The 15981-nt window shown below is 41.6% G+C and overlaps 1 protein-coding gene across 3 annotated transcripts in view; it reads right to left on the bottom strand.

Moving 5' to 3' along the window:
• The window catches only part of WSCD2 (WSC domain containing 2), a 685960-nt gene that overhangs the window by 66425 nt on the left and 603554 nt on the right, over window positions 1-15981 (bottom strand). For all 3 annotated transcript variants that reach the window (XM_075324018.1, XM_075324011.1, XM_075324026.1), the window contains one exon: window positions 12137-12337. In XM_075324018.1, the coding sequence (XP_075180133.1) occupies window positions 12137-12337 (201 nt within the window). The remainder of the gene's footprint in view (window positions 1-12136; window positions 12338-15981) is intronic.

The raw sequence follows: 15981 nt of genomic DNA, 5'->3' as shown, positions 1-15981 counted from the left end.
TAACTTGGAGAAGATCTGCATGGAGGAGTGGGCCAAGATAACTCCAGAGACCTGTGCTGGCCTGATCAGGTCTTATAAAAGATGATTATTAGCTTTAATTGCAAACAAGGGTGATTCCACAAAATATTAAACCTAGGGGTTGAATAATAATTGACCCACACTTTTATGTTGAAAATGTATTAAAATTTAACTGAGCAACATAACTTGTTGGTTTGTAAGATTTATGCATCTGTTAATAAATTCTGCTCTTGTTTGAAGTTTGCAGGCTCTAAAATATTTGCATCTTATCAAACCTGCTAAATCTGCTGGGGGTTGAATACTACTTGTAGGCACTGTATATGCCCAATACAGCGATACTGGAGCTCATGCCGGTGGTGATGAGGGTGTGTGCTGGAGTTAGGCGCTTCTTATTCATGAAGAGCCGCCTGACTCTTTGTTCCTAGTACTTAAATAAAACATCTTTTAGGTCCCCTTCACACGTCTGTGAAAAAAACACACGGTTTTCATGGTCCATGGTGTGGGTGCGTATGTGTGTGTATGTTCTGTGTTTGTGTGTAGCGTGTGATGTCAGTGTGCTATCCGTAATAGCACACAGACAGCAGAAACTTCTATACTCACCTGTCCCCTGTGCTGCTGTTGCCAGCGCAGCTGCTGCTTCTAGGTTTGCATTGCAGTGAATATTCATGAGCCTAATGAGCGGGCTCAGAAGCAAGTGACAGCTGCGCCAAAAACAGCAAGGCTGGTGACAGGCAAGTATGGAAAATAATTTTATTTTAAAGGCAAGTGTTTTCTCCGGTATCAGTGTGTGGTCCATGTGACACCTGTGTTGCCGGAGAAAAACTGACATGTTGCCATGTGGAGCACATGGACACGCGTGTCCTCCGCACGGACACATGTATGTGAGAAAATAGGGATGTGTGACCTGACCCATTGATTTTAATAGGTCTGCGTATGTTTATGTCTCAGGTACGTATGACAATGGGTGTCATATTTACCGTAATCACAAAAGTGTGAAGAGGGCCTTATATACTGAAGCATGAATGTGTGCAATTGGGGGAGCCTGTCCCTGTTTCATGCTGCCTGTGGATCGGGCAATATGAATTTTATAACAAATTCCATTTAAGGTTGTAAATGCCTTTCAATTATATTGGGAAAAGGCTGATAACAGGATATATGTTACTTTAATGGTGATTATTGCAGCCAATACAAAGTAAATTTGCTGTTTGTAAAGAACCACTCGCATTGTGGAATTTTCAATGAATCTGCCAGATCAAGGTTAAGTCACAGAGTGGGAGAGATGAAACTCCTAATTTACAGTCAGTATATTTTTGAAACATTTATTGGATGCAATCAATATTATTTTTTATCAAGTAACAGAATAAAACACGTCTGCTCAACATAAAATGTGTCTCCACAGAGGAAAGCTACTGCAGGTAAGTATCCTTTACTTGTACTCTGCAGAGTGAAAATATGTGGACAATTTTATAGGGAGACGTTAGACTCACCAGCTAGTTATATAATCACTGCCAGAACATAATCTACTAATTGTACAATATATAAAAGACAACAGCTGTGCTCTCAGCCTCAATACCTGACATGTCTTAAATGGAGTTTATTTCACAACATTAAGCTGTAAACAGCAGTTATTACTAATAGCCACGTCTGTGTGTGGAGCCAGGGGAGATGATACTCTGGAATCTATGAATCAATAGATCTTGGGTCACAGGCACAGCACAAATTCTAGTAAATAGATAGATAGATAGATAGATAGATACATACATAGTGTAACATGGCAGAAGGTATGTGTAGCACCCAGGGATATGGCGTACTTGGTTCCAGGCAGTGTACGTCTTGGGAATGTCACAGTGGTGGCCGTTACCCGGGTCCATGCCCTGAGCCCTTTTTGTAATGGGGATATTTACAGGGGATTGTTGAATAAAGTTTATATGTGATGCCACTTGCGGTGTTGCGGCTAAGTGTAGGGAGCCGCCGCTGCAGAATGTCTCTACTGGGGCTGGTGGTATTGGCAGCTAGTATGGTAGTCACTCCACAAATAGGGTTTTGCCCCAGCAGGTGAATGGTGCAGTGGGTGTTGGAAGAAGAGAGTCCACATAGGTATTCAGTGCAACTGGTTTAATCACTTTCTTGAGATGGTAGCTGGGGGCCCGAGCTTGGCTGGTTTCGCCTTGAGGTCCTTTTTGTCCCAGTGCCAGTCTGGTTTCTCTGGTACCTTCTTCGTCTGCACCTGTCTGTGGTAAGTGGGTCCCCGTGGTATAGAACACTGGGGGTCCCCATTCTGTGGTTTGTCCACTTCTGTCCGCCTGATGGTAGCGTGAACTCTGCGGGGTTGGAGTCTCTGGTCCTGTCCGTGGTTCTCCCTTTGCTACTGAGTCTTCAGATTATTTAGGGTCAGCAAGGTCTTTGATTTTCCCCTTTGCTGTGCAGGTGTTAACAGGTCGGTTTGAGGTTCTTTCCTGTGCTAGGGTCCTGTATCCCGTCAGTGCATAGTTCCAGGAGTACTCCACAATACTCCACCAGCAACCACCTCTCCTGGGTACCAGGTCACTGTTAACCTGAGTCAGGATGTCTTTTCTCTCAACTCTCTCCTAGACTGACTACTCTGTCTAAAGTCTGCCCCTCCCACCTGGTCAACAAGTGGACTGGAGTGGCTCCACCTCTAGGCGACCATCCATTGGTTCCAACATAGCTGGGTACCATTGTATGGGAGATTGTTGGGGAAAACTGGGATTACTGGGATTTTGTTGTTACCGTCACTGGGGTACTGGGTCTCAAAGGGGTTAGGCCCTGCATCTTTGTGGGGATGCAGAACCTTGTATCACCTTGATGGCTTCAGGGGTGCTACATATGCATCATGAAGGTGGTGTAAACCTGAATGTCCACTCTTGTACTTGTAGTACCACAAGTCTAGGGCATTCCAGGGACAGGTTTTACGGATAGTTGGAGAGACGGGTGGATTTGGCTATCCACATACCTCCGCCCATGGGTATGTCTCATGTGTTAAGATAGAGACTGGTTGTTTGGCACATAGTCAGTGTGTGGAGGCTGCTAGGCCTCTTGGGAGGAACCTCTGAGAGAGAAGTTGTGTGTACTGATTGGGGTCAGTGAGTGGAGAGTGTGATACCTCCACTGGGATACTTCGGAGGAGAAGTGTAATTGAACATGAGTGGGTGTACCACCAGTGAAAAAGACTGTATACCTTGATATGTGCCTGGAATCTGGAAAAAAAGTAGAATTCTGTTGCTAGAGAGCAGGCTTACGTGTTGCTGAAATAAAAACCTGCTAGTCTATATAAATGAAAGTGTTCCTGTCGCTACCTTATGGAGCAAGTAGAGTGAGTAACCCCATCACAATAGATAGATAGATAGATAGATAGATAGACAGATAGAGGGATGGATAGATAGATAGATAGACAGATAGAGGGATGGATAGATAGACTGCTTCAGTCTGGCACTATAATGCGTGTCGGGGCTAAACGCCATTTTTGCAGAAGCAGACTCATATAGGTAAAACTTATTCTCATTACTTTTCTTTCTGAAAATGTTTGAAATCTTAATGAAATGCTAAACTGTTACCTGCATCCTTATGCTGTGCTGTTATCTACTGCACATGAGATTTGTCTAAACTAAATATCACTGTGAAATTTGTAATTTTATATGCTCATTATCACTTCCTTTGGCCAGACTATATTTGTATGCAATTTATGCTAGGTTCATATTTCAGTCCAACCGCTACACTGATGCTGCCACTATGAGCCAGTCTTTGTGCTGGTTACCCAGAATCCCAATTATACAGAATCCAGTATAATCTTATCACTTTTACACACAAAGCTCTCTAGAGCTCTGGACTACCCTACATCTCCTCCCATCTCAGTGACTAAGGGCATGCTTGCCTGAAACATGTTGAGACTATAATTCAACTATCATGATGTTTTAAAAATTTGCTGAATAAAGATGAAGATTTTAATTATGGGACTCGCCACTTTACCCTTTTTCATGAGAAGCTTCGGAGTCCAAACTGTGGCTGGAGACCCACACAAACAAAGCAGACTACATCATTCAAATAAGACACGGTGAGGGACAGTTATATATATAATCTCCTCCCTCGTCTCTGTCCATCAACCTACTCATCCTTTCCGTCACGCTATTGGGCTAAGAATAAAATCCTCTATAATCCGAACCTCCCACTCCTGTCTCCACGACTTCTCTTATGTTGCACTAATATTATGGAATGCACTACCCCAGACAATCCAATTAATTCCAAGTAACCACAGTTTCAAGCATGCAGTAAAAACACATTTCTTCAGACTAGGCTATCAGCTCACCTCACTCAACTAACAAACTATCCCCCTGTTCTCTCTTCCACATATTTGGTAGCTCTTTGTACTTGTACAGACACTGGCTGGTGACCGCTTTATGCAGTGATATTTGAGTGTCCCTATTTATTATACTGATGTTCGGACCTTACACAACAAACACTTGTGTTACTATAACCTTATCTGTATATGTCCCCTCTATATTGTATAGTGCTGTGGAATATTTTGGCGCTATAGAAATGAAAATTATTATTATTATTTCTTCATGCTTTGTGTGCGGCAGGTTCGCCGTGACGTGGCAGTGGGTTTCATACAGTCTGATCAGAATATTAAACCAAGAACCTCATGTTCAGGTATATACATTTTTGCATAGCGGCATTAGGTCAAAGTATGATTTTTGGATGTGCGACTCATGTCATTCAACAGCTATTGTATACTACTTTGTTTTTAAACTTTTTATGATATACAATATAAATAAAGTGACATTTTTGTACTTACTATTTCTGGCTATATTCCACCTTTGTATAGAATGTTCTATGTACAGGGTGGGCATTAAGTTTGGATACACCTTGGGTGTGCCATAAGTATGGATACACCCTACCGTTTGCGACATATTATTAGTACATGGGAGGGGCAAAACATTTGAGGCCGGGTCACACCCATGGCGGCCATCTGCAAAGCCGTCATTTTGAATTCAACTTTACTCTTTTTTATCAGGGTGTATCAAATACTTATGGCTCAACCAGGGTGTATCCTTACTTATGGCCCACCCTGTACGCTCATAACTATAGATTGGTATATGCTTATGTATAGGGTCTGTATCGCATATGCAGCACAAAAAAACATGAAATACTAAATGATGTAGACATTTTAATTACTGTCTTAAGTACACTAGCGGAAGTGCTACTTCTTAACTTTTTGTTTTAGCACCTCGGCAAAGGTGTTTGGTAAAGAAGTATTAAAAACGATCAGTGCAGTTTTGATAATTTTATATTTTTATTTTATGTTCCAAAACAAAATGTCATTTTCACCATGCTTTGACAACACTAGTCATTCTGTATGTATGACTATCCAGTTGTATAATTGTTGTTTTTAATGAAATATTAAAAATTGGCAATAATAATTATTCTGGTATCATTGAGCTAGATAACACGTAAAATGGACATTTTAAAAATGTAACACCTGTAACAAAAAAGATAATCTGTTTAGAATTGAAAATGATTATCAGGCCACTTAAGGGAACATAAATTATACCAAATAAATGAGTCTAGATTATGTGCTGTGGTGAATGACAAATGAGGAATGAGCTATAATGGCAGGTGTAGCACACAATAGAGTTTACAATTCATTTTGAATGCAAAATGACTCTAATTTTCCAGTTAATATCATCACTAATTTTGAGTTATATTAAATTGTACCAAAATACACTAATTCAGTATAGATGCTATTCATATTCTGCAAGCAAAAATAATAATAAATCAGTATTCCCTTGTCAGCTGAGATATGAGAAGTAAGAGATGACAGGCTAGAATTGTATGAAAGCCCAATTCACTGCAAACACAGAGTGCCTCAATAGAGCTCCTCGATGTCTGCTGATAATAGTCCCACATTGAAAAGACAGATCCTGGGCTCTCCACACAATGTTAATCAGTTGCATTCACAGATAATGCTCCGTATTTAATACAAGGCCCTTTCTGTAGAAGAGACAGGTTCATATCCGCCAATAATGCACCCTCTGTGTTCGCAGATGAATCGGTTATAGTTTGGTTGGAAGAAGAGAAAAAAATGTCCAATGGCTTCAATCAGAAATATTGTTACCTATTGGATTTTCTAAAGGTTCGATGAGCTAAGTATTTACTGTGAATATTCTACAATTTCCAGTGAAAACCAGTTCGAAATGAAAAGTAATAAAAAGTTTTATGTTTGATGTAAATCATTGCTTTTTCTACAAACTTTTAAAATGATAACATTTTAGTCAAGATGCAAGATTGCTGTCAATAACCACCATAGATCTGCATGATCCCGATTAGTCTACAATGTCCACTCTAGCCTCCCATACCACCTCCTTTATTGTCCTCAGTCATCCGTGCTCCTCCCTTCCTGGATGTTTGCACGGAGCCTGCATGCTTCTGTACAGGGTCTCCATCATCATCTGTGCTTTATAGTGTCCCACTTAAAATTGGAATGAGCTATATAAGCAAAGCTACAGCTAAATGTAATCGGAGCTACTGACTATACACAGTCATTTTTACAATTAGGAAGTAATTACTGGACTATGCTCTTCTATAAAGCTAAATAGTGGTGACCTATGGAAAAATAGAATAACACTCTTTTTTACTCAAAAATTAATTGTACTCGTACAGTGATAATGTTTCCCTAATTTTGCCCGTATGATTAAAGTAATAACTTTCACCCTTAATTCAGCGAGTAAAACGAATAATTGCATCCATGATTTACAGCATTTGGACCAATTAACAACTATAAATATAAGAATTATTAAAGGCCGCTTTACACACTGCGACATCGCTAGCAATTGCTAGCGATGTTGAGCGTGATTTCACCCTCCCCCGTCGTTGTAACGATATGTGGTGATCGCTGCCATAGCAAACATTATCGCTACACCAGCATCACACACACATACCTGTGCAGCGACGTTGCTGTAACCGGCGAACCGCCTCCTTTCTAAGGGGGCGGTTCGTTCAGCATCACAGCGACGTCACAGCGACGTCACAGCAGCGTCACTGACCCACCGCTCAATAGAAAAGGAGGGGCAGAGATGAGCGCCGGAACATGCCGCCACCTCCTTCCTTCCTCCTTTTCCGGTGGACGCAGGTAAGGAGATGTTTGTTATTCCAGCGGCGTCACACATAGCGATGTGTGCTGCCGCAGGAACGACAAACAACATTGTTACTGCAGCAGCAACGATATTTGGGAAGAGGGGGGCATGTCACCGATGAGCGACTTTGAACTTTTTTGCGACTATTCAAAATCGCTCATAGGTGTCACACACAACGACATCGCTAAAGCGGCCGGACGTGCGTCACAAATTCCGTGACCCCAACGAGATCGCTTTAGCGATCTCATAGCGTGTAAAGCCACCTTAAGACTGTACAATAGGTACAAATATTTTGCTGTCAAGGACTGAGAGGGAATCTGTCAGTGATCTGTTTATTGATTACTGCATGTGGGCAAAGAGTGGAACTACACAATCAGTGACATCCAATCGAGTTCAGGTCAAGTCCGGGTCCTGATCCGAACTTTATCTAAACTCTGGTGGAATACGCTGAACCAAACTTCAACAGGTCCGCTCATCTCTAGTAATGATCCATTAATACTCTGTCAAGTACAACACTCTAGCACTTAACTGAATGAATTTGAGCACAATGTATAGCACTATGCACTTCAGAATACATCTTGCTATGACTATTCATAATCACATCATCAGTGAATACCAATAACCCTGTTCCTTTAACAGCCATGCATGCCCATGCCATGACACTGCCCCCCTTACATAATTTAGTGATGGGGTCTTTTAATGGTAGATTTTCAAAATTCTATGCCTACCTCCTTAAGATCGGTCTTGCCTTAGCTTGGTGTTGCACAAAGCTTTGTCTTTACCAAAGGAAAAAATTCTGTGATCATATATTTTAGTCACCAAGCGTGTCCTGCCAAATCTTCTAGTATTACTGATCTCACTACTCAACTCCCTCATTTTACGACTGTACCAATTTGTGAGGTGGATGTTCCTAAAGCTTCTGCCATCTTCCTGAAAGGTATTTTTATTATGGCCTATTGATGGCCTCCTTCAATTGCTCTGACACTTCCTGGGACAGAATATTGAATATTGAGCTTTTCCATGAACAAATACCAAATGAAAATTCAACAGTTGGGAACAACTCTCAACCTTCAATCTTCTTAATTTGTCATGAAATATACACAGGACGAGCCATACATAGTTATGAAATGGCTTATCAGTCAATGATCTAATGACTTTTTTTATTTTTTTATTTATTATTTTTTTGTTTTTAACTCCATAGTTGCTCTTTAAGGAGGTTAAATTATACATTTTGTGTGAGGTTAAGGAATTCTAGGAATGACTTTAGGCATCTTCTGTTGGGTTTATCTTTTCTTCTCATTATGCTGTCTAAAGCAAGGGCATGAACTTTTCTTGACACAACCACTGTTAAAGCAAATCCCAAATAAGACTTAACCACAACTTCACAGCTCTTAAGGCCCCTTTACACACTGAGACTTTCAGTGATCCCACCAGAGATTCCAACCTGGCCGGCATCGCTACAAAGTCTCTGGTGAGTCTCTGGTGAGCTGTCAAACAGGCAAACCTGGCCAACGACGCAACAGCGATCCGGACCTGCAGAACGACCTAGCTAGTCAAACACTGGAAACGAGTGATGTGTCACAATATCTGTCAATCACTATTCTCTGTCAGTCGGTCTTTCCCTCTCGGTCTCTATTCTCTCTCTGTCGGTCCGTCACTATCTCTGTCCCTCTCTCACAGTCTGTCGGTCATTTTCCCCTCCTCTCTCATACTCACTGTTTCCCGATCCCCGGCGCGGCGCTGCATGGCGTTCACACTGCTGCGGCGGCTTTTACTATTTTGAAAAAGCCGGCCACTCATTAAACAATTTCGTATTCCCTACTTTCCCCGCCCACAGGTGCCTATGATTGGTTGCAGTGAGACACGCCCCAACGCTGAGTGACAGGTGTCTCACTGCACCCAATCACAGCAGCCGGTGGGCGGGTCTATACTGTGCAGTGAAATAAATAATTAAATAATTAAAAAAAAACGGCAAGCGGTCCCCCCCAATTTTAATACCAGCCAGATAAAGCCATACGGCTGAAGGCTGGTATTCTGTGGATGGGGAGCTCCACGTTATGGGGAGCCCCCCAGCCTAACAATATCAGTCAGCAGCCGCCCAGAATGGCCGCATACATTATATGCGACAGTTCTGGGACTGTACCCGGCTCTTACCGATTTGCCCTGGTGCGTTGGCAAATCGGGGTAATAAGGAGTTATTAGCAGCCCATGGCTGCCACTAAATCCTAGATTAATCATGTCAGGCGTCTCCCCGAAATTCCTTCCATGATTAATCTGTAAATTACAGTAAATAAACACACACCCGAAAAAATCCTTTATTAGAAATAAAAAACACAAACACATTCCCTCATCACCAATTTAATAAGCCCCAAAAAGCCCTCCTTGTCCGGCGTAATCCACGGACCTCCAGCGTCGCTTCCAGCTGTGCTGCATGGAGGTGACCGGAGCAGGAGAATACACCACCGCTCCTGTCAGCTCCACGCAGCTAATGAAGACAGCCGCGTGATCTGCTGAGCTGTCACTGAGGTTACCCGCTGTCACTGGATCCAGTGTGGATGCAGCGGTGGCCGCGGGTAACCTCAGTGACAGCTCAGCAGATCGCGCGGCTGTCTTCATTAGCTGCGTGGAGGTGACAGGAGCGGCGGTGTCTGCTGCAGCTCCGGTCACCTCCATGCAGCACAGCTGGAAGCGACGCTGGAGGTCCGTGGATTACGCCAGACAAGGAGGGCTTTTTGGGGCTTATTAAATTGGTGATGAGGGAATGTGTTTGTGTTTTTTATTTCTAATAAAGGATTGTTCGGGTGTGTGTATTTATTTACTGTAATTTACAGATTAATCATGGAAGGAATCTCGGGGAGACGCCTGACATGATTAATCTAGGATTTAGTGGCAGCTATGGGCTGCCAAAAACTCCTTATTACCCTGATTTGCCAACGCACCAGGGCAAATCGGGAAGAGCCGGGTACAGTCCCAGAACTGTCGCATATAATGTATGCGGCCATTCTGGGCGGGAGTTGACTGATATTGTTAGGCTGGGGGGTTCCCCATAACGTGGAGCTCCCCATCCTGAGAATACCAGCCTTCAGCCGTATGGCTTTATCTGGCGGGTATTAAAATTGGGGGGACTGCACGCCGTTTTTTTTAATTATTTAATTATTTATTTCACTGCACAGTATAGACCCGCCCACCGGCTGCTGTGATTGGGTGCAGTGAGACACCTGTCACTCAGTGTGGGGGCGTGTCTCACTGCAACCAATCATAGGCGCCTGTGGGCGGGGAAAGTAGGGAATACGAAATTGTTTAATGAGCGGCCGGCTTTTTCAAAAGAGGAAAAGCCGCCGCAGCAGTGTGAATGCCGTGCAGCGCCGCGCCGGAGATCGGGGAACGGTGAGAGAGAGGAGGGGAAAATGACCGACAGACTGTGAGAGAGGGACAGAGATAGTGACGGACCGACAGAGAGAGAATAGAGACCGAGAGGGAGAGACCGACTGACAGAGAATAGTGATTGACAGATATTGTGACACATCACTCGTTTCCAGTGTTTTAAGTCCCCTTTACACACTGAGTCTTTGCTGCACAGCAGGAAACAAAGGACCAAAGAATGGTCCTGAACGATTTGTAGTGATCAGAACTGAACAATTTGTTGCCCGTGTTGCACAAAGTCAGTAACCCCCGTCACACGTACTTACCTCCCGAATGACCTCGCTGTGGGCGGTGAACATCCTCTTCCTGAAGGGGAGGGACGTTCGGCGTCACAGCGACGTCACACAGTGGATGCCCAATAGAAGCGGAGGGGCGGAGATGTGCGGGACGTAAACATCCCACCCACCTCCTTCCTTCCGCATTGCCGGCGGCCGCAGGTAAGCTACAGTTCATCATTTTCGGGGTGTCACACGGAGCGATGTGTGCTGCCTCGAGAACAATGAACAACCGCCGCGTAGAAGGATGATCGATTTTTTGAAATCAAGCAATGTGTCAACGAGCAACGATAAGGTGAGTATTTTTGCTCGTTCACAGTCGCTCGTAGCTGTCACACGCTACGATATGTCAAACGATGCCGAATGTGCGTCACTAACGACGTGACCCCGACGACATATCGTTAGATATATCGTAGCGTGTAACGAGCCCTTTAGTTGGACAGATGTTAGCAAGTGAGCAAGCAATGCCGCATGGACAACATTGATATTTGTGCAAAGTGGTCTATTTAAAATTATTGTGTGCAATTTTGATTGCTGCATTACAAACCTATTTGTTAAGTCTACAGAATAAAATCTTAGTGAATATCGGACTATCAGCATAATGAATACTTGGATAGGAATTACCCATCTCCCCAACTAGCTGACCATATCATTGGTTTCCTATCAATAAGCAGAAGAGAGCAGCTACAAAAAGCCTGTACACATGGATAACCCATTGATTTACATGCACACCATGAAACGCTTCATCTACCATACTAAAAAGAAATTGAATACTTGCTACCAGTTTTTCCAAGAGATTGTAATTGATTTCTGAAAGTCTCAGTGGAGGTTAAATCGGTGGCACATTTTTTGTGGGGGGCTACTTACTAGCAAAAATAGGTTAGAAAAGATAAAAACCTCTTTGAGTGATTGATATGTTCATAATTATTAAGTTATATTAGTTATTGTACAGAGGAATCACAAAGCTCTCACCTAATCTACAAATTGTTACTTTTCTGCCAATTACGTAAATATTCAAAAAAGTGGGTAGTGCTTAACAGAAAAATGTCCCTCAAATTTACACTAATTAGCAACAAAAAATGTTTACCAGAAAAGGTCCAGATAGGATTTTCTGGAACATGTCGCAAGCAAGAGACATCCATATCTTAATATGTAATCTAGAAAGCTGCATGGAACTTTATTTTTCCCACAGGTTATAACAGGAGTCGCACTGAATACATAACATAAGACATCCAACTTTTAGACTTCATAGAAAGAATAAATCGTTACCTTTTCCTTTCCAGTGAGCCTGGGATGCAAATCCAATATGTCCACCATATTTCCTGTTGAATTCTGCCATTAATGCTTTGTATGGATTCCGAATAAGTAAAACAGCAGCATCAAAGGCTTCAATCTCCTTCCTTCCACTTTCATGAGTCTTTATGCAAACTGTGCGCCCGTTTCTCCAGTGGTCTCTCTCCCCTTTAAAGCCTGCCCAATATATATTACAAATAAGCTCTTGCCAAAACTTTTGACAAATTACATAATTGAATGACTTTAAGGGAATATGTTCACCGAAAGCATTTTCCAGCTATTTTTGGCAGCAAAACCTGATCTGTTGACAGTAAAAAAGCTACATTTTTATTGTGTTTTATTATGCGCTTTTTTCTGTGTCATTTGACTACAGTACAGTTTAAATAAAGTTTGTTTCATTCAGCAAAAAAGAAGCAAAAATGCATCAAAAAACGTAGCTGCGTTTTTTCACTCTCATTGTTTTCAATGATGGAAAAAGCAACAAAAACACTGAAAGAATCTGCGTGCTGATTCTTTAAAAAATGCCGCAAAAACATAGCAGTTTTCCATTTCCTTAAGGATAAAAAAGCAGGTCTGTGTCTGTGTGTGCATGAGAATATTAGAATCTGATAGAGCTGGTATTGTAAAAAGCAGCTTTTTGTTTGCATTTATTTGCATAAAATGAAAAAGCCATGCCAAAAAATGCAGCAAAAATGCACCTTGTGAAAATAGCCTTAAAGAGAATCTGTCAGCAGGTTTTTGCTAGTTTATGTGAGAGCAACATGATGAAGGAATAGAGATCATGAATCTAATGATGTATCACTTAGATTACTGGCTGCAGCCATTCTGACACAATCAGAATGTTTAGATTTAGCATCTAGCAGAGCTTAGAGAGCTGCTCCTGCCCAGACCAGGCTCTCTATGGAGACTACATTGACAGTGAGGTATCAATCAGAGGATGGGGCGTGTCAGACTGCCCTGCACATGACTTTGTAGCCTGAGCAATGACAAGAGTCCTGTTGCTTAAACAAACATAGTAAATAAACAACAGATTGATTGTGACAAGACAGGTAGCCCTGAATTTTCTGTTTTAACCCTTGCAATACTTTCAAAACATCATATTATAATAGCTTCACTTTTTTATATAAAGATAGTCTGTTTACAGTCTTACACCTTCATTGTCCATATAGTTTTTACAATATTATGGGTACTATGTAGCAGAGCATACAAAATGTGTACTGGTTATGAGATTATATTTTCATTATTAACAATATTTTTAACGATAATTCCTACATTGCATTGGACAAGAATTGTTACTTTTTTTAAACTATTATGTATAATATTAGTATCTGTTTATCGACTCCCACAAACATGTCCTGGTAATATACTGTACCATTTTGGGATGGAAATACTCCTTTAAAGAGAACCTGTCAGGTAAATATGCTATTAACCTGCTAATATAGGGTTAATCTGTAGGTTAATAGTGTCCAACTGCCAGGTGGATATACACTTTATTCCTCTTGGCAGCCTCGGGCTTTCAGTCATAGGGGTGGCAATGAGCTTTAGTCATTGCTCACTAAAGCGGCAGCTGTAACCTTGCCTCTCAACAGTGACTGACAGTCAGCTCCAATGCTGAGCCAGATGTCAGTCAGTGCTGGGGGTATGATTACAGCCACCACTGACTACACAGCACAACAATGTTTTTGCTACTGAGGGTAAAACATGTGTTCTTTACTAATTTGAACATGCTGATTCCAAATATGAACTCAGAATTTGCACAGCACGTCCAGATTTTGAGTTATACTTAGAAAAGGCCATACACCTATTCAGGCATTGTTGAAAATATTCCGGGCATGTCCAGACAGGTATGGGAGCTGATATCAGCACTAACCAGTTATGGCTATATGTAGGACCTATCCAGACATGTCCAGACATGTCTGGGAGCTGATGTCAGCATTAACCAGTTATGGCTATATATAGGGAGTGCTGACACCAGATTTACAGACAACTGTTGGACAGTGTTCAATAAAGTTTTTTTTTTTTGTTTATTTACCTATACTTCTTTTTCAATAAAAATGATAATACATGTTGTGAAACTGTGGGACATTACGATTCTGTATCTTTATTAATTGCTTATTTTAATTTTCACAAAAATTGGAATAACTTAATATCCTGACGTGCTACAAAAAAACTAACTTCAGATTTGGATTCAGCGCATTCGATTTAGTATAGCGCACATGGTTTTTGCCAAGTAGCAGACAAAAAGTGTTTATTTGTTGTGCTGTGCTATGTACAAAGTGGTAACTGAAGCTACCCCGACGCCACCCCTATGACTGAAAGCCCGAGGCTGCCGGAAGGAATAAAGATAATTTCCTCCCAGCAGCGGGGCTTTCAGTGCCAGCACCAGGCAGCTTCACATTGCTATTAATATGCAGATTAACCCCAAATTTGCAGGCTTTTACTTGACAGGTTCCCTTTAACATATAATTAGGTAATGAAGATAATCAGGACTGATTTTCAGAAGAAAGGATGAAGTCAAATGTAACCAAATTTTGGTTCTCAGTTATCAGTAGAGCTGCACTGTACTTTATAGATTATTTGTGTGCTCGTCTAGTATTTTAATTTAGTATAGTTCTAACTTCCTTATCATCAAACTGTTACGTTTAGGCAGTAAAAAAATGTTCTCACTTCAGGCAGTTTTTGAATGTTTTATTTGATAAATCTTCTATCATTGTTTGCAAGGGAAGCAGGCAATTGCATTTATTGTATTTGCTTTTCAAGCTCATTTTCTACATATCCATTTAAGATAGAAATGAAATTGTTTGTGCTGACAGATCCCAATTCTCTATCAATGACCCAAAGTCCTTTCTGAGACAGAGAGAGGAGAACTATGAGCAAATAAACAAACAATCTTTAAGCAAATGATTCTAGCCAGGGGAAACATAAGATGTAAGTAGCTGTATTACATCAATTATGGATGTGTAATTTGTTTTTCTGAGTTATGCTAGGCAGCAGAGTTGCATGGTGGCTAATCTAATAGTTGCCTGGATACATTGTTGCTTCGTCAAATGAGCAAAAAACAGCCCAGAATACTCACTGAACGGTGCTTGACATTTGTAAATTACAAGAAATATTTCTAATCATAATTTCATTGTGAGGTAGAGAGAATGACGAAAGGGCTTTCAATGAATAGATGTAATCAAGGCTGAAGATTCCTTGCAAGATTGCAGGTAAATATCTTTAAGTAGAACAAGTTCTTCTTATTCTTCTGCTTGATTATAAATGGGATCATATGAGTTCAGTACTGCATGACCCAGCTTATCCTTTTCTAAGAAGTAAACAAATGCTAAAGTCTATCTTCCTCAATCAAGGTTTATTTGTGTTAGAAACACAGTTATCACTAGACAATGGTCTATAATCAGGTTATTCTTATGTATTAGAAGAAATTTAACAGTATAAGTAAATAATTGATAATTTTTATGCTATATGCTGTGAGGTCTGGAGATATGCATGTTGGTGGGCTTCATGGTAGGTCTCTAGAGGTTAATCCTTCTCATACCTCTTCACCCAAGTGAGTCCCTCGCACTCCTGGGCAGACTCCAACTTTCCGTCAGGTCACCTATCACCCCTCGCTGGCCATGAGGGGTGGGGTTTCACCTCCAGAGGCCTGAGCTAGTGCAGGTGCTCACTATGGCCGTATTTTGTGCTCTAAAAGACTCACTTTGGGTTGTGGTATTGCTGGGAGGCGAGGCGCCATCGCTCCCAGCAATTATACTTTTCAGGGATCTTTGGACGCTGGGTTGTCCAGTGTCAGCGGTTGCCAGGTTATATGGGATGCCATG

Source organism: Anomaloglossus baeobatrachus, chromosome 1 (assembly GCF_048569485.1).
Source record: "Anomaloglossus baeobatrachus isolate aAnoBae1 chromosome 1, aAnoBae1.hap1, whole genome shotgun sequence".
NCBI classification, from domain to species: Eukaryota; Metazoa; Chordata; class Amphibia; order Anura; family Aromobatidae; genus Anomaloglossus; species Anomaloglossus baeobatrachus.
Note: the sequence above shows the minus strand (reverse complement) of the source record. Positions and strands in the feature narration are given on the sequence as shown.